Raw genomic sequence first — 17,052 nt, forward strand, 5'->3', positions numbered from 1 at the left:
TTTTACTGCGTTGTCGGTTGTTGTTTTTGCAATGCTGTGCGTTGCTCTCAGTTCCGCTCTGAGTAGTCAGCGTCTGGCAGTACTGGGTATAGAGACCTAAGTCATAATGAGTGTGTGGGGGGTGGGATGTTGACTTGGTGTGGATGCTAGATGAAGGGTGAAGGAAGAGGAAGATAAGATAAACATGAGATTGATTTCGAAAAAAAGAGAAAGTCGGATTGAGGTGAGTGCGGATGAGGTGTGTATAGGGGGGCGGTGGCAAAAGAGAGAAAGGATGACGGGATCGAATTTGATTCCGTTTGTTATTGTTATTGTTGTTGTTAGTCAAGCTCGGACCTCACCCGGATGAGAACAAGGATGAACATTACTTGTACGAGTACTTATACCTCAACCTCATAAGAAGAGCAGCAAAAGCAATACATCATGTTTCCCAATCTCATCATAGCATCTTCATCCACAGCGAGGACCTACACAAGGGTGAGCTGTCCCACTCGGAACAACAAATATCCACATATAAGCTCACAAAACACCTCACCTACAGGCTTTCTCTTCCTCCACCCGAGCATTGGATATATCCAAAGTGATCTTAGTAGGGAGGTTGGGTGCAGATCCAATACTACGGAATGTCAGTTGCATTGTGCATGGGGCTAACATGGCTACTTCAGCTGACCTGGAAGGTGTATCGCAGACATCAAGTGGTAAACCATATTACACGTTAGTTCAGCTAATCCTCTCCGAAGCGCATAGCTGATATCTTCGCAGGTATACGGTGGCTACTAATGTAGGTGCTCCGGTGGAAGGGGAAGGAGGGAGTGAGTGTATCTCAGCTAGCCCCCTTTTTCGTGTTATGGAGCATCTAGCTCATAGTACCTCGATGTTAGAACTTCACCCACCTCCCACATCATGGCATACTGTCTTCTCATTTAACGAGTTCCAGCATCCCGCCTTGCAGAAGTTGGGTAAAGGGTGGGTATCCCACTTACTCTCGCTGTAACCACATTATCAGCTTTACTTCGGCTTCTGTTCGTATCCTGCGCTGACGAAGATTCTGTATTCGCACAGCTCAACAGTCTACGTAGAAGCAGAGTTGGAAATGCGCCCGTACGAGCCAGATGCATCATCAAATGGTCCGACACCCAATCGATTCATGTACGACAGAGCATTCCTAAAACATCGTACGTACATCCATACCCAGCTATAGTATTCTCGACAGCTGAGATGATGTACGATACCACGTAGAAAAACTGAATGTCATCACCCGGATGAAACCCGAGAGCGAGCAGGATGGTTCTGATGAGTAGGGACCAAGCGGAAATGACAGACGAAGTAACGATACATGATGCATGAACTAATGCCATAAATACAACGATTATTTATATGTACAAATATGTGCCAGATTCGCTACTTGTCTTATCTGGATGAATCTCTCACTCTACTCTATGATTGGGTGGACGGACTGGGCATCACACTTCCTGATTCGTCCGCTATGGTATTCCTCGTGGCTAGTTGGTCTATCAGGGGCGTCTGACGTTGTTGGAAGGCTGAGAGTATTTGCCTGTGGACATGGAGGGAGGGGTAGGGAGGTAGTCGAAGGTAGTGATGACCAAGAGGGAGACGAAGAACGGAGTGAAGACGAAACGGGGCGAATGAGCGTTGGGGGGCATCAAAAGGTAAATTGGAGAATACAGGCCAAAGGAGATATAAAGCCAAATGAATGGGTGCATGAGTTGGTCATCACATAGACAGGAAGAAGAGAGGACACATGATCAGTCCAAGCCTCAATCAAAGCAATCAAAAACGACAACATACAATCTCTTCTCGCTCTCCTCATCTAACCTCTCGCTAATACTCTTCAACTCATCTATCGAAAGATGACCTCCTGGTAAATTGATAGAAGCAAGTTTCATAGTTTCTATAGCAGACGCAAGTTCCTTTGCCTGTAAATATATAACAACGTATCAGTACCTCGTCCTATCTCTCAGGCCCTTCTAGACGATAACCTGAAGATGGAATATATCGATCGATGTAACTACTCACCTTGGCCGCTACTCCCTCACTTGCCTGAGCTGTACTCAATTTCTCTTCACCCGTAGCTTGCGAATGCAGTATTCCCAGTATATCGTCGAGGAGAGGTAAGACCGATTGGAAAGTGCCGGGTTTCAGTGGGTCGGAATTGTCCGGCTGGAGGGAGGGTATCTGTTGGGCCATGACGAGTTCTCTCTGGTTGGGATATGTATTTGTGGGATATTGCTTGTCTTGTCTGTTGTTCGTTGTAGGAAGAAAAGAACAACAACAATGAACATAACTGGGACTGCACGAGTATCTGGATTGATCGTCTCAATTTCAGGAACCAACCCACTCGAGTATCTTACATCTTACCAACGGAACCAAAACCACCAAAGTGGCTCATGCTCATTGTTTAGGTGTGGCAACACCATTTTACGTCCGACTCCCCTCCGATCTGGTCGATGCGTTTGAGGGATCTAACAAACCTGAGAAATACATAGCAACCAACCTATCCCCCTCGACACCCATCATTGATGTTGAGCTAAAGCATCAGGGGATCATGTGTGTGTCACCTGGACTAGCGTCAATCTACTTTACTGTACTATCGATCACTCGGAGGTAGATTTTTTGTTGGTTTCTATTGTTCAGTGACCGAGGTGATGATTACTTGGTGGTCGCATATGGTCCATTTCGACTACATATATATATATGGCTATGAGATGTGATGTATCGATTCTCCGTCTACATCCATAATTGATTTCTTGGATCTCCATTCTCTTTGTGTTTCCTTCTTTCTTCTGGGTAATATCTCTATTTATTCGGTACTGAGATCATTCCCCTCGGTCTTCTAGTCTTCAATCATATCTTTCCCAAAGTGCAGTACGCGGCTGAGCCTTCTTCCTGCCCTACCTCTTTGTTAGACATAGACCAAAGGACGTCATACGCAACGAAACGAAGCGAAGCGAAGCTGCACTTCAGGTATACGACCTCAAACACATCTTATTGAGAACGAAGGAGAAAAAAAAAACCAAATATGACCGTTGCCTCACCCCCTGCTCAAGTAAAACCCACTACCCCTACTCCACCTACCAAATCATCCTTCATAGAAAGGCTTCTACGATTATACCCCATACAAGGCAACCACCACCTGCCCCCTCCCCCTCCATCCACCTCCCCAGCCCAAGATGCCACACCGCGCCATCCCCCTGTGGACGTTCGAGTACTGGAGACATTCTTGAGTCCGATCGGACGACCACGCCGAGCTGCCTCCATCCCCACCCCTTCAGCGGCAGGCCGAAACACCGGCGATATCGAGTCCCAGTTTCAGTCCAATACCAACGAATAGACCAAGCCCACCCTCAGTCATGTAGTCCGCACAAACCCCCGAAAAATCATCTTCCTCTCTTCGCTCCTTGTCGTTCTGGTGGGTATAATAACGGGCTGGGTGATTTTCCTGAATCACATGGGGAGATTATCCAGGTCGAAAAAGGAGGATGGAGAGGAAGAGAGCGGGGTGGATACGTTGATTATGGTTGGTGATGGGTGTTTTATCTTGATGTGGGTGTTTGTTTCTCTCTACTGTTCTCTTCTGTACCATCCCATCTACGATAGCATCCTATACTATACCCTGGTATCGTTTGATCCCCAATCTGGATATCGTACTCTGCTGAAGAAGAAGATATCCTGATGGAGCAAAGGGATACACATGAATACAAAATCAAGAGGCCAAATTGACTAATATGCGCGTCGTAGCCTCCTAACAACCCTATTCCTAATCCTCCGCCAAACCCTCAAACTCCTCTCGCAATTCCGTCCCCCCTCCCCTCCCTCTTCCACCTCAAGTGTATCACCCAGCCAAGAAGGAGAAGCACCCTGGACTCTCCCCGCTTTACCGAGCTACGTAGACGCCGTGGGGAGAACGCAACGTACCGGCGACGTGGAAGATCGGTGGATCGTTGGGGAGTGTTTGCCTAGGTATGGGGATGAGAGGGGGAGTAAGTTGTTATTGCGGAGTAGGAGTGCTGAGGTGGGTTTGTTGCGCGGAGGGCCAAGGGGCAGGATCGAGGTGATCAACCCAGGAGAGGAGGTTCAGGATGGTCAGACACAAGGTGGAGATCGCAGACCTGAGGGTGGATTGCAAGTTCATGTTGACGGTGAAGGTGGGATGGACCCGCCAGAGGGAGAGATGGTGGTAGTGAATCAAGATGGGGGAGTGGAGAAGGATGAGGGTGATGCTACAAATCAGAATAACGAAAAATAACGATTGCAGTGAAAGAATGAAAGAGAGATTCCCTTGATGGGATTCCTAAAAATAATGTTCATAACGACCAAACATAGATGAGTAGATATGACAAACGGGTTCAAATGAGATTTATGCATACGATTTATCCGTACGCATATATATTCTTGTCCTCCAGCCCGAGTTCCTGGTGGATCTTACTACAAAATATGGGGACGTTCAATATGTCTCTACTATCATAATCACTCGTCAGCTAGATACTATCACATGTGTTGGTGTTCTTGCACATATCCGGAAGGAGGGACCTTCACTCCAAAGTACTCACCCATCTTGATAACCCTAATCATCACCATCTAAATAATCTACACCACCGATAATATCTCCCTCACCCCCTGCCTCAAAAACGTCAAATTATACTCTATAGTCCCCCGTCGAGCTTGCCAAGTCTCCGTACGCAGCAGTACAACCAGAGCGAGGTACCTATCCAACGAGGAAGGGAGTGAGTATCGGGTTCTTTCACTCACTCACACTCTCTGCAATGATGGATAAACAGTAAAAGATCATATGCAAAAGAACCACTCACGGCGTAAATTGCCATAAAGCCAAAGTGGTATTAGGCATCAATCTCGTCGACTGCGTCATCCAAGGCTCATCCGGGTCTTCCTCGTCCCACCAGTTTGTAGGCTCGTCATCTTCCTCCTGGTCCTCGTCCCCTTCGTTGTTTGCAGTTTGCCTCTCTCCATTCACCGCATCTTTGATATCTACTCCGTCCGCTTGGGCTTGACCGTCTGAAGAGGATTTCCGCTTTTTGATATGCCTAAAGAAACATTGTCAGTCATGCGTCTCAATTTGATAAAGCATTAAGGAGAATGAGAGAGGCGTAACTGACTTGTATAAATCTCTAAATGCCAAAAAGCTAGACAAATACTCTGTCACCTGCTCTGATAGGTCGTCTGTACGATGTCGGTTGTCCGTAGCTAAGATTACACCGGAGTTGATGTCGAACAGGAAGGTGTTGTCTGCGCTTGAGTGCTAGACGTGCATAAGAGGAATCAGCATTTCCATATGCTCTGTAGATCCGGCTCAGTTTCCATTCATGAGGAATGGAACAGTGAACCTCCATATGTTCTATTCTCGATAATTTAACATCTACATCATTCCGTCACCTCCAGATAGGCCGCACTCACCGAAGTAAAATCCAACAACAGACTCTCAACAGCAGGTAACATCTCCATCCCCCCCTGCAATACTCTACTCCAAGCATCCCTGAGCGTCACATCGTGTACACTCGTCATGGAATACCTCACATCCGATATGAGATTATTAATTATGACCGATATCGTCTGTTGATCTTCCAGGTCGATGTTGGGGTACTGCGATGCGAGTGATTTGTACGGGAAATCTTCAATCTCTTCACTGGTGGTTCGTTGAATCTCGGCGTAGTTCTCTCCCCTGTAGTCTTCAGAGAGGACTTCGGACTTGTGGATGAACATGTGGAATTTGATGGAAGGGTTGGAGAGGTGGAGACGGATCATTAGGTGGACGAAGCGGAGGATGGAATCGTGGTATGAGTCGTCTTGCTGTGGATCCCCGGGAGCTGCAGAGTTAGCAACAATATCTTGGATGTAGATTGTACGTTAGTTGAGTTGATGACCCACCTGCATGTCCAGCACATACACCACGGTTGAGAATGTACTTATAGGTACTTCTAGATTATCCAGTTCGAAGTTGGACGGTGTATCCCATATCTGAATGGGTACGATTGAGCTAATAACAATATATGGATTTAGCCTATTTCGTTCTGGTAAGAAATATGTGGTTGTACCCACTCATAATTGATCTTCTCAATCTTCTGGGTGACTCCAAAGAAAGGTACTTCCTTGGTCGGTATCTGCTGGAAGACAGTCTTGATACATGATGTTTTACCTGCTCTATCACGATGATCCTTATTAGCTGAATGCCATGTCATGAAGTTGACAAAGTAAAGGGTAAGCTCACTTCCTCCAACCTAGTACCAGTATCTTCTGCCTATGCGAATCATCATCTCGTCTTGGTCTGGATGATTCCCCTAGGCCTGCTCCTGCTGGTGGTTGCGATCCGTTTCTTGCCATTTTGATTGTTATTTCGTTGTGCATCTAATAGTTATACATGGAGAGAGGATGAAAATAGATAAGAACGTCATATCATGACTGGCAGATGTCAACAGAATCAATCATCCGACATCATATCCACACGTGCACGGGCCTATTCTCGGTGAGCCTGATGAGCGCGACAAATTCAGTTGTGACTGATATTTCTTGCTTGCATCGTAGTCACGTGATACGTCATGTTGATTTTGCCTTTTCCCTGTTTACGACGCGTCTGATGGGTTTCACTCAACCCGCCATCAAAGATCAGAACGAACATTACTCTCTCCTGTCCTCGATTTTATACCATCGCGTTCATATTATCATCGATACCACCTTCACTCGTCCATCTTGCTCATCATCACAACAGGTCTGTCAGCAAACGAGCAAGATAACAGTCGACTCACATCTCTAAGCTAGTCTTGAAGTGCACCATCAACAGGATCCTTTTTATTTCTTCATACCTCAGCTAGGACCCCTTAATCACGCGTCTTTCACCGCAATCTCCACATCGAGTGAGTGATTTCAACCTCATGGCGCCATCAAGACCGACAGTCATTCGCTGATCACCTCATATCATAGTACACAATGTCCACCTCCTCGCTCACTTCCCTCCCTCCATCAGACTTCCGATCCGCCCCTTCCTCCGACACGCTGGACCTCGCACCTCCCAAACCAGCTCCTAAACGAACATATGGACGTGTACGACGTTTATCCCCTTCGCCACCTCCTCTCGGGGAATCATCATCCATATCAAGCTTCATCGCACCACCCACAACCACCTCACCGTCCAAAGCCTTACTTGATAGATGGTCCTCTGCTAACCAAAGCTGGAGAGATGAGTTGACGAGGCTCGATGCTCCGTCTTCCGATAAGACTGAGGAACAGCCGGACGAAGATGAAGAAGCTATAAGGAAGGAGATGGAGAAGATGCGAAGACAAGTTAGAGGACTGAAAGCCCTGGATCATCAACAAACAGCATCAACTTCTGCGCCGATCGAGAAACAGCCGAATTTGGTTGTACCGAAGATCGGATTGGGACAAACATCTAGTACCTCGTCATTGACTTCTTTACCTACCACCACTCATACATCGCCTTTACGTTCTTCCCCACCACCCCTCCGATATTCTCCTCCACAAGTAAACAACAGAATGCTACAAGCGACATCATCGGAAGTAGCTGAAGAGACGCTGTTCCCAGTTAGGAAATCAGGTATGACCGGTAGATCAAAGAAAATCATCGTATCTGATGATGAGGAAGATGAAGAGGAGCCGCCGTTATTCGCTAGAGATACTTCCAGAAGTGCTTCGCCAGCTGAGGTGGGAGATGAATCTACCACTGAAAGAGGAAGTTCTCCACCACCAGATGGGGCTGACGATGAAGAGGATAATGAGAATATTGGGGATTACCTGGACAACTTAGCTGAGAAACAGGCTAGGGCGGAGAAAGAGAGGCAAGAGGAGGAGGCCAGACAACCGAAATCTTCTGCTTTGGATGGGCTGGACGATTTGTTTGATAATGAGGAAGAGGAGGAACCGCAACAGAAGAAAGGTAGACAGTCGAGAGTGAGTGATACATCTTGAGTTCACGAATGTACCGTAACTGATGTGCATTTTAGGGACTGAATAAAGCTGACAGAGCTGAGATGGAGAAAGATATCGCTCGAGCCCACAGAGGTAGGTGATCCTTAGATTTCACCGTTCGACTCCAGGCCGCTCACGTATTCTGCTCCTCACAGAACGACCCGTCGCCTTCTCTCGACCTGAGCCAACCCGTCTACCTATCTCATCTTGGATAACTCAGGCTAATGTAGCGGTAAAGACGAGAGCACCTGCGTGAGTCTACTTGCCACTGATCATCCACTAGACATGCTGATTATGTTTATTTGTCTCACCAATAGCGAGGTCAAAAGCGCTGTACCTGGTCTCACATTCGCCAACTCTCCCCAAACGAGCCCCAGCCAACCTACTCCCCCGGACGACGATATCATCGGTTTCACCCCTTCTTCCGGACCCCGTCGTGCGTTAGGGACCACCTCAACCTCTCGAATATCAATTGAGAACCCCAATACTCCCACTCCCGCTCCCGGTAGAAAAGATAAAGTCGTTGTACCCGGCACTTCTGAAGGGCCTGAATCTGATGAGGACCACGATTTCGCTACCTTCATAGATAAGGAGGAAGTGCGGGACAAAGAAAAGGTCGATCGCGATGCCAAGCGAAAGAAGCTGGAAGAGTTCAAGGCGACTATGGTTAAACAACAAATCGCTAAATTGAATCTTGAACCAACCAAACCATCTTCGTCGGATCATGAGGAAGAGGAAGATGATTTCGAGATTGGGGATGATGAGGAGCCCACACCAAAGAAGGAAGTAGTTCAGCCCACGAGAGTCTCAGGTGCTAGAGCGGTTTTATCCAAGAACAATAACCAATCTACTATTTCCAAGCAGAAACAAGGCTTCCTAGCTAGAGCGGGTAAATTGCACAAGAAGGTCAAAGCGCAAGATCAAGAGTTCAGTGAGACGTATGTCGATCATGCGGGAAAAACTTTCTCGCACGCTCAGCAGAAGCAGATGAATGGCGGATCGAAACCTGCCAATCAGAAGAAGGGGCGAGAAGAACCGATGAGCCGTGAGGTTCTGGATAATATTATCAAAATGAGACATCAGGAACAGGTTGCAAACTTTAGACAGAAGAGGGAGGCAGATTATGGTAGAGTGAGAACGCTACCGGAGAAGGTGGAACCGGATTATCAGGTTTTGGTTGAATCGTCCAAGATTGAGGAGAACGAGAGAGAAGCGGAGGGCGACGATGAGGATGGTGAAGATGAGGAATATAATCCCGATCAGGAGGAGGAGGAAGAAATGGTATGGAGCGGTGAAGAGGCTGAGGGTACTGAAGTGGATGAAGAGGAGGAACAGGAGAAAGAGAACGAGACTAAATCTACACTTGAAGAAGACGAGGAGGAGGAAGTAACACCAATGATCAAGCGTAAACCCCGTGCTTCCGCTAGAGTGGCTTTCGATTCGGATGATGAAGATGCTCAGGTCCAAGCCAAACTTCGATCCTCACCTGCTCAGAGAATCCCTTTGGCTGAGGTACCCGCTCCTCAGCCTACTGCTAGATCTACTCCGGGTGATGGTGATTTTGGAGGTCTCGATTTGGCTGGTTTCGGAGATGATAGTGGAAGTCAGGGATTTTCGCAGTTGTTTGGAGATACTCAGGCGGCCACGCAAGATGCAGGGGTGAGTAACCTTTTACAAAGAGTGCTCATCATGCCAATGGAGAATGGCTGATTAAAACCGCTACCCTTCTCATACAGCACGACGCGTTCGCGGCCCTCCGAGCTGACCCAGTGGGATTCTTACCCACCGACGCTATGTTGCCCGGAGTCCAAATATCAAAAACTCAGGTTGAAAGGGATAATAATCTCATTGCAGCTGAGCTGGAAGAGGCTGCGATGGAACGGATGCAGGAGATGGAAAAGCCGAAGAAACAATATATCAATGAGATGGGGTGAGTTCAGCTGTCCTGCAAGATTTTCATTCTTGACATGCAGCTGATCATTGGTATTTATAGGTTATTCACGCAAACTAAACCTGCTTATATGGAGGATACCCAGGTATCAGATACCCGAAGGAACTTGGGTGGACCATCAGATTTTTCAATTGCTGATACTCCGTTCGGCAAGACCCAGACTCAGACTCAGACCCAAACTCAAACTCAGGTCGATAGGAGAGAGTCGATCAACGAGATTGGATCACCCACTCAGACTCAGGTTGACGAAGAGGAATCGTTCACGCGATTACGTAGAAGAGCTTCGAGCGACGATCAGTCAATACCACTTTCGCCCACTCAACCTGTCCGAGGTGAACGAACGGTATTTGATTCAATGATGAAAGCTTCGTCCCGGGCTGAAAAGCACGAACAGAAGAAACGAATGAAGAGTCGGATGGTGGATGAACAGGCTGAGGAGAGTGACGAGGATAATGGGTGGGCCAAGATTGGACAAGAAGAAAATGAAGATGAGGATGAGGGGGACGATGGGTTCTTAGAGGAACTTGTGGATGATCAGGAGGTCGATGAGGAGGAGAAGAGGAGGCAGGACGAGTTGGCCGCTGAGAAGAATCGGGAGATCCAACTTGCCGATGATGCTAGGGCCGAGATTGAGGCGAGGAAGATTACAGAGGGTCAATATAGGCATAAGAAGCGGGGGCAGGATTTCTATTCTGACGAGTCTGGTGATGAGGAGGGAGGGACGAGGAGGATGTCAAAGAAGGAAAGGAAGAAGAGGAAGTTGGCTAGAGAGGATGGTTTGGACAAACTTGGTAAGTTGTTCATCAACGAACTTGATCTATACATGTGTCCAAGGACGGCCTTGCTAATGTGACTTGTTCGTATCGAGCAGAAGGCGAAGCCAACGTGTTCCGTCAGATATATGACCATGATCTCGAATCGGACGAGGACGAGGTCGACGAAACTCCTTACTTTGGCAATGACGGATTGGATATCGTCCAGGTGCCCGAAGAGGACGAGACACAGATCGCCATCGAACCTAGAAGGACATTTAGGGAAAAGATGGATATGTTGAAGAATCGTGCAGCTATGAATCGAGGTGTGAGTATTGTCGTTTCATCTACTTCGTGCTTTTGTAGGAGTAGGAGGAAGCTGATCATGATGCGAAATAGCTGAATCGCGAGGAAATGGCCGTTGACGATGCGAATGAAGAGGATCTCGCACTTGATCCTCGTGCCGCTGCGTTGAGGAAGAGGAGGGATACGTATATTGATGAAGACGAGGATCAGCCGATGGGTGATGAAGGTTTTTCTATTTCTAGGTCTATCAGGGGCACTGGTAGTGGTGCTGTCATCAGTGACAAAAAGCAGGTAAGTGATCTCATACATGACATCGCAAATCAACATTCGCTCCTTCTCCATCATCATAAAAGCTTTTGAAGGATACTCAGCTGATATTTTATGTTATGATCAGAACACCACTCGTAAACTCGCCTCGTACGCTTCCTTCGTGCAAGACGAATCGCAGACGAACCGAAGGATCGGAGGCGGAGCCGCGGGCGTGTCGGTCGTTCGACCTCAAAACTCGAGATCGCTTGGTGGAGCCTCGAGGAGTGGTAGTGGGACTTTCGGTAGACCTGCACCTGTACCTCATCCTCATCGGCAGAGTACTGGTGGGAGTCATGGGAGCGCGAGTGGGAGTGGGAGTGTGCTGTTGAGTAAGGGCAATAAGTTTGCTTAGGTTTGCAGTAGGGTTAAGCTTTCAGTTGATTTGCAAAGACTTTTTTGTATTAGTTCGTTCTTGTATGATTCGTATGGTATGGCTTCCTCTTTGTTTCTGTATTTATAATTGCTGTTCCGTAGACCTTGATGATATTCTATATTGATGCATAACTACAAGATACATAATAAAGAGACCTATCGATTCTACCCGCATATACGTTCTATTTATATAGTGTTGTATAACACAGATCTGCCTTTATAACATGACTACCACTCCAAGGCGGAACTACCACAACCACTCGACGCACACCCTCCCGCTCCCGCATTGGCATTGGACTTGGTATTATCCTCCCCCGTCAATTCACCAGACGGCTCAACAATCTCAATGGCAGTAGCTGCATTCCTACCGAACGCTTCTGCCGTGGCTTTCTTGACCATCCCTAAATGCGTCGATCACAGTATCAGCACAAATGTTGGAAACATCAGGTAAATCGGGAATAAGGGGGTAACTCACACTTGGAAGATCCTATAACACTATCGAGATCCTCTGCGGGAGGTAGTTTGACTTGCACCGATTGACCATCTTCTCCCAAGCGCGCTTGGAAGGTTAAGATCTTCAGGGACTCGTCGTTCGTACAGTCTCCGTTATCCAATTTGAAATTTCGTTTGTGCAGTCTACAACATCATATACAGTATGTCAAATTAGCCTTCAGCCTCAGCTTTCAGTCTTCGTCGTCCAGAGATAGACGTATTTGTGAGATGGTATGACACTCACGGACAAGATACATATAGATCACCGTTCTTATCGTCCCCTACGATTCCATGATCCAGCACGAACGCCCGTTTGTGAGGACACATCTGCTGAGTCGCGTAGAACCCTTTGTGAGGGACGTGGAAGATTGCCAGTTGGGTGTCGGAACCATATCGAACGGCTACACTCCTATTCCAGCCCTCATACCAATCAGCTTCTGGATACCTTATGAGAAACTCATGATGGATGGACGAGAGAAGTATGTTGTACGTGACTTACGTGGTATTCTGATCATTGACCTGTAGATCATCTACACCAGCCAAAGATACCCACTTCCACTCGCTCTCAGGAGTCATTAGATGCGAACCGTCGAATTTCTGGGAAGGGAAATCCCTCGGCCAATCTGCCGCTCGCTTTTGACCTCGTTCTTCGATGATGTCAATGGCGGGTCTGCGTTCGTCCTGAACCACCATAACAAACAACCTCAGTAATAATCCCCGGATCTTTCGGATGAATTGGAACGAAAAGGGGACCCACGGTATTGACAAATTGCCTGAACCTCTTCCGAGCCTCTGGGTCCTCCACAGCCTTCTTCCATTCATCCTCGTACGTCCCTATGAGATTATCCATCTCTGCGTCTAGGTCTGCGCATATTCCCAATTCATCTTCCAAGATGACTTTTCGAAGTTTCTGTTATTATTCCCAGATTAGCAACGTTATCAACAACGAGCAGTTATCGGATGATCGCGACTCACCTCGATACCACCTTCCAGCGATTCTAGCCAGGGGGCGGTACGTACTAACCTATCTGCCGTTCGGATGTAGTACATCAACTAGATACGGGGGCATCGTGTCAGTGCATGAATGCAGCCGAGTTTGGGTGGATCGTCCAAACTCACATATCGATCGATGATTCGGACCACCTTGGAAGGAGGTACGTCCTGAGCGAATAATTGGGCATGTCGAGGTTTCATACCTCCGTTACCACCCACGAAGACTATTCCATCATGAAAGTTAGCTCGAGCTCTTCTGTACTATCAGTGGAGATGCAGAACAGAAAAAAAGACGTACTGTTCCACCCTTTATCAGTAGCTATCAATCCGAAATCTTTACTTTGAGCTTCGGCGCATTCCCTCACACAGCCTGAAACGCCACCTTTGAACTTGTGTGGACCTGGCACGGTGTTATCAGCACCATAACTATCACTCAAAATCTATCGAGTCTAAAATGAAGAGAGAAGCGTTGACCTACTTCTGACACCCCTATACCTGTTTTCCAAATCAATAGCCAAACCCACTGAATCTCCCACTCCGAACCTACACCACGTTGTCCCCACGCATGACTTGACAGTCCTCAGCGATTTACCATAAGCATGACCGGATTCCAATCCCGCTGCATGGAGTTTCGCCCATATGTCTGGTAAGTCAGGTTTGGACGCTCCGAACAGATCAATTCGTTGACCTGAAAAGGCGACATAAGTATTACCCAGTGACAGCCTTTGGGAGGGAACGACTCACCCCCTGTGATCTTGGTATATAAACCATATTCACTCGCTATCTTACCGATAGCTACCAGCTTTTCTGGACTGATCTCTCCACCTGGTATACGAGGAACCACCGAGAAAGTTCCATTTCGTTGGATATTCGCTAGGAACCTTCACACGTCACACAAGGTCACCTCAGCTTCTACTTTAGATCACCTAGAGGGGAAGGGGACGACAGACTCACCTATCATTGGTATCTTGATTATGGTGATGTTCAACTTTCATAACATGCTCATTGTACAGACTCGAGAGTATCGATGCCACAGCAGGTTTACAGATCTCACAACCGATCGTCCCAGGTGTACCGACCGTTTCGTTTATGGTGGCGAAATCTCGTAGTTTCTTGATTTTGATAATTTGGAACAAGTCTTGTCGGGACATCTTGAAGTGCGGGCAGAGACTGACGATTGCACCCTACATCAGCTTCGAACGTAGGTGAGCAAAGCAGGCTTGACTTGACTTACGCTGTAGATACTTTGTGGCCTGACTTCTTCATTTCCGCTTTGAAGATGTTGGTCACCATGGGAACACACCCTCCACAACCCGCTCCGGCCTTTGTCTTGGTTTTGACCGCTGCCAAGTCTGTGAGACCAGATTTGACGCAAGATCCGATAGCACCCTTAGTCACGTTCTGCGAGATGTAATTTGGTCAGTATCGCATCCTGCCGCGGAAAGCCGAAATCGACATACGTGACATGAGCAGACCACCGCATCATCGTCCAGATCGCCTCCGTCGTCCTCGCCAGCCTTCTTAGCACCAAGGATGAAGTCGGAAGGCGGCACGCCCAGCTTTTTCTGTAAACCAGCAAGAAGTATTTCGTATGAGCTATCGTGAGTTCCGAAGAGGTTTTACCTCGTCATGAAAACCCACAAACCTTCTTCTTAGTGATCGCAACCAACTTGGTGAAATCCCCAACATCACCAATCATCATGCCACCCAGCAAGTGCTGACCATCTTCAGTGAAGATATACTTCTTATAAGTCGCTGAAAAGGGGTCATGATATGTCAAGCATTGTATAGGACCGTCCGCAGCGAGTTTACGATGCTTGCTTGGTTTAGGCTGTGAGATGGCCACCTCGCCGTCCGCCACTGGATCGGCTTTGGGCTTCTGAGCAACTCGGATGTCGGCAAAATAGTCTCCAAAAGATGCTACGTCGACTCCCATGAGCTTGAGACGCGTTGACAAGTCGGGCGGGTTCATTGATCGCGGGACGTGCGCGGCGGTTCCTTCCGTCTGGGTCTGATATGGAACAAAACTTGGTAAGCTTGTCGATCACCCGTGAACCGCTCAGAAGATGTAATACTTACCAAGTTGAATGCAAGTATATCTGCCATCTCCACACCAGGAGCAATCAATCCATAAAAATTACCTCTCCAACTCGCGCACTCTCCAATCGCATATACGCCCTTGGCGCTGGTCTGAAGATCATCGCCTACTTTGATACCGCCTTTCGGCTCTATTTCGATCCCACTGCTTCGCGCGAGATCATCTCGAGGCTGAATACCAATCGCAAAAATGACCATATCCGATTCGATCTTCTCATCTTTGACATTAAAGCCTTCGAAGGTTTCATCACCTTGATCATCCGTACGAGTCAGGATCGAAGATGGTTCGCAGCGAGTTTTCACCTCCACACCCATTTTCTCGATCTTCTTCAAAACCAACTCTCCAGCGGAAGAATCGAGTTGTCGATTTAGAGGGTAATCTTGTCTGATCAGGATCGAGACCTCGGGTACCTTCATGTCGTACACTGCTTTGGCAGCTTCCAATCCCAGCAACTACAAGACGAGATAGAAGGATCAGCCAAGCCTTTCAAGTTGATGAGGATTGTTTGACTTACCCCTCCGCCGATGACCGAGGCTCGCTTTACTTCTGGTCTTTCGCCATACTTGATAATCGCCTCGAGGTCTGCGATACTTCGATATACGAAGACACCTTTCACGGTCTTCGCTCGTTCGGTCGTCATGTATGGCGGTAGACTGGCTACCGACCCAGTGGCAAGGACTAATATATCGTATCTGAAAACAATGATCAGCATTTGCCGACATAACACGCCAGGGCCTGATAGTAGAATATAGACATACTTGAATTCATTTGACTTGGAGGTTTTCACTACCTTATTCTCGGAATCGATGTGCGTAACCTGCATTTACATCAGCTGCCGTCACTGATATGACGATGCGATAAGCAAACCTACCTGTTCACCAATATGAAACGCAAAGTGCTCTGGATTCTGCTTGGCATACCATGACACGTCGTTTAAGTATAAATCCTCAATATTCCTGTGCTGGAAGTATTCTGTTCATTCCGTAAGACAAGCCCTATATGACTACGACCGACATCACTTACCGGTCAATCCCACTCTGTTGTACGCTACCACCGGCTCTTCTCCGCAAGTCCGGATGAAGTACTTTCCAGCGACGTCCAAAGTAAGCATCTTTTCGATGAACGCTGCACGTCACTACATCAGCTTTACAGTAACTCAACGCGGTACAATCCAGACTGACCTATCCCTACCATTCCTAAGCCAACCACCATGACCTGTATCCTTTCAGCGGGAGGCTTTGACGAGCCAGAAGTACCACTTGCGCTGTCCATTTTCGTGGGCGTGTCAATTCTAGCAGTAGGTATAGAGACACAGAATAGGAAAATGTCAAGCTGTTTCTGGATTGCAACGGAGAGGTTTTGTATGTTTATCAGTCCAACGCTTCCGCTTCATCCCAAAATATCAGTGACAAGTCTTGGCATCTCCAGTAAACCTTCCATCCAATCACAGCGACATTCGGCAGACACGGCACAACCCTTATCGTCTACCCAACGCCGGACCCATCTATCCCCGCCGAGAACTTCACTGAATTGCTCGTAGAGAAGCCCACTCGTCATCAGAATCGGTAAATTAAACGTAAGAGTCGCTCGACCTGAGCTTCTCTTATCTTTCTTCCAAACGGACCAATCATATACCTCCTCGAAGTAAGCGCGATCCCTCAGAACGGGAGTAACGAGATCTGGAATCAAACCTTGCTGTCACATTGTGACATCGTTACCACCCAACAGCAACAGAGATAAGGACTTCGGCACGCCTCGGCATCGTCTTTGGTAGTTTGCGATAAGGACTTTTCCTTATCTCTGCGAAAACCGCATGATCTCAT

General features: G+C 47.6%; 7 protein-coding genes across 7 annotated transcripts; 4 read left to right on the plus strand and 3 right to left on the minus strand.

Annotated features, from left to right (window-relative positions):
* Nucleotides 1–423: 423 nt before the first annotated feature.
* Nucleotides 424–1,301, plus strand: I302_102409 (uncharacterized protein; the record flags this gene model as incomplete). Its single annotated transcript, XM_019187782.1, has 7 exons — nt 424–477; nt 542–625; nt 689–714; nt 763–812; nt 882–966; nt 1,063–1,175; nt 1,240–1,301. The coding sequence occupies 7 exons, from the start codon at nt 424–426 to the stop codon at nt 1,299–1,301; spliced, it is 474 nt and encodes a 157-aa protein (XP_019050660.1).
* Nucleotides 1,302–1,778: 477 nt separating this feature from the next.
* I302_102410 (uncharacterized protein) lies at nt 1,779–2,208 on the minus strand (the record flags this gene model as incomplete). The annotated part of the gene is made up of 2 exons (XM_019187783.1): nt 1,779–1,937; nt 2,038–2,208. 2 exons carry the CDS (start codon nt 2,206–2,208, stop codon nt 1,779–1,781), a joined length of 330 nt encoding a protein of 109 aa, XP_019050661.1.
* An 832-nt stretch (nt 2,209–3,040) lies between these two features.
* On the plus strand, nt 3,041–3,352 carry I302_102411 (uncharacterized protein; the record flags this gene model as incomplete). Its single annotated transcript, XM_019187784.1, has 1 exon — nt 3,041–3,352. One exon carries the CDS (start codon nt 3,041–3,043, stop codon nt 3,350–3,352), a length of 312 nt encoding a protein of 103 aa, XP_019050662.1.
* A 117-nt stretch (nt 3,353–3,469) lies between these two features.
* I302_102412 (uncharacterized protein) lies at nt 3,470–4,267 on the plus strand (the record flags this gene model as incomplete). Its single annotated transcript, XM_019187785.1, has 2 exons — nt 3,470–3,564; nt 3,760–4,267. The coding sequence occupies 2 exons, from the start codon at nt 3,470–3,472 to the stop codon at nt 4,265–4,267; spliced, it is 603 nt and encodes a 200-aa protein (XP_019050663.1).
* A 341-nt stretch (nt 4,268–4,608) lies between these two features.
* I302_102413 (uncharacterized protein) lies at nt 4,609–6,357 on the minus strand (the record flags this gene model as incomplete). Its single annotated transcript, XM_019187786.1, has 7 exons — nt 4,609–4,726; nt 4,830–5,063; nt 5,136–5,278; nt 5,434–5,826; nt 5,905–6,013; nt 6,076–6,177; nt 6,245–6,357. 7 exons carry the CDS (start codon nt 6,355–6,357, stop codon nt 4,609–4,611), a joined length of 1,212 nt encoding a protein of 403 aa, XP_019050664.1.
* Nucleotides 6,358–6,960: 603 nt separating this feature from the next.
* Nucleotides 6,961–11,626, plus strand: I302_102414 (uncharacterized protein; the record flags this gene model as incomplete). Its single annotated transcript, XM_019187787.1, has 9 exons — nt 6,961–7,938; nt 7,992–8,049; nt 8,112–8,208; nt 8,274–9,615; nt 9,693–9,886; nt 9,950–10,698; nt 10,779–10,987; nt 11,059–11,256; nt 11,360–11,626. 9 exons carry the CDS (start codon nt 6,961–6,963, stop codon nt 11,624–11,626), a joined length of 4,092 nt encoding a protein of 1,363 aa, XP_019050665.1.
* A 248-nt stretch (nt 11,627–11,874) lies between these two features.
* Nucleotides 11,875–16,501, minus strand: I302_102415 (nitrite reductase [NAD(P)H], large subunit; the record flags this gene model as incomplete). Its single annotated transcript, XM_019187788.1, has 20 exons — nt 11,875–12,047; nt 12,122–12,282; nt 12,383–12,547; nt 12,638–12,819; nt 12,896–13,048; nt 13,114–13,191; nt 13,258–13,355; nt 13,430–13,531; nt 13,610–13,819; nt 13,876–14,012; nt 14,086–14,301; nt 14,366–14,532; nt 14,592–14,696; nt 14,777–15,142; nt 15,211–15,681; nt 15,744–15,921; nt 15,988–16,046; nt 16,101–16,201; nt 16,253–16,354; nt 16,411–16,501. The coding sequence occupies 20 exons, from the start codon at nt 16,499–16,501 to the stop codon at nt 11,875–11,877; spliced, it is 3,315 nt and encodes a 1,104-aa protein (XP_019050666.1).
* Between the last annotated feature and the right edge of the window lie 551 nt (nt 16,502–17,052).

Source organism: Kwoniella bestiolae, chromosome 1 (assembly GCF_000512585.2).
Source record: "Kwoniella bestiolae CBS 10118 chromosome 1, complete sequence".
NCBI lineage: Eukaryota > Fungi > Basidiomycota > Tremellomycetes > Tremellales > Cryptococcaceae > Kwoniella > Kwoniella bestiolae.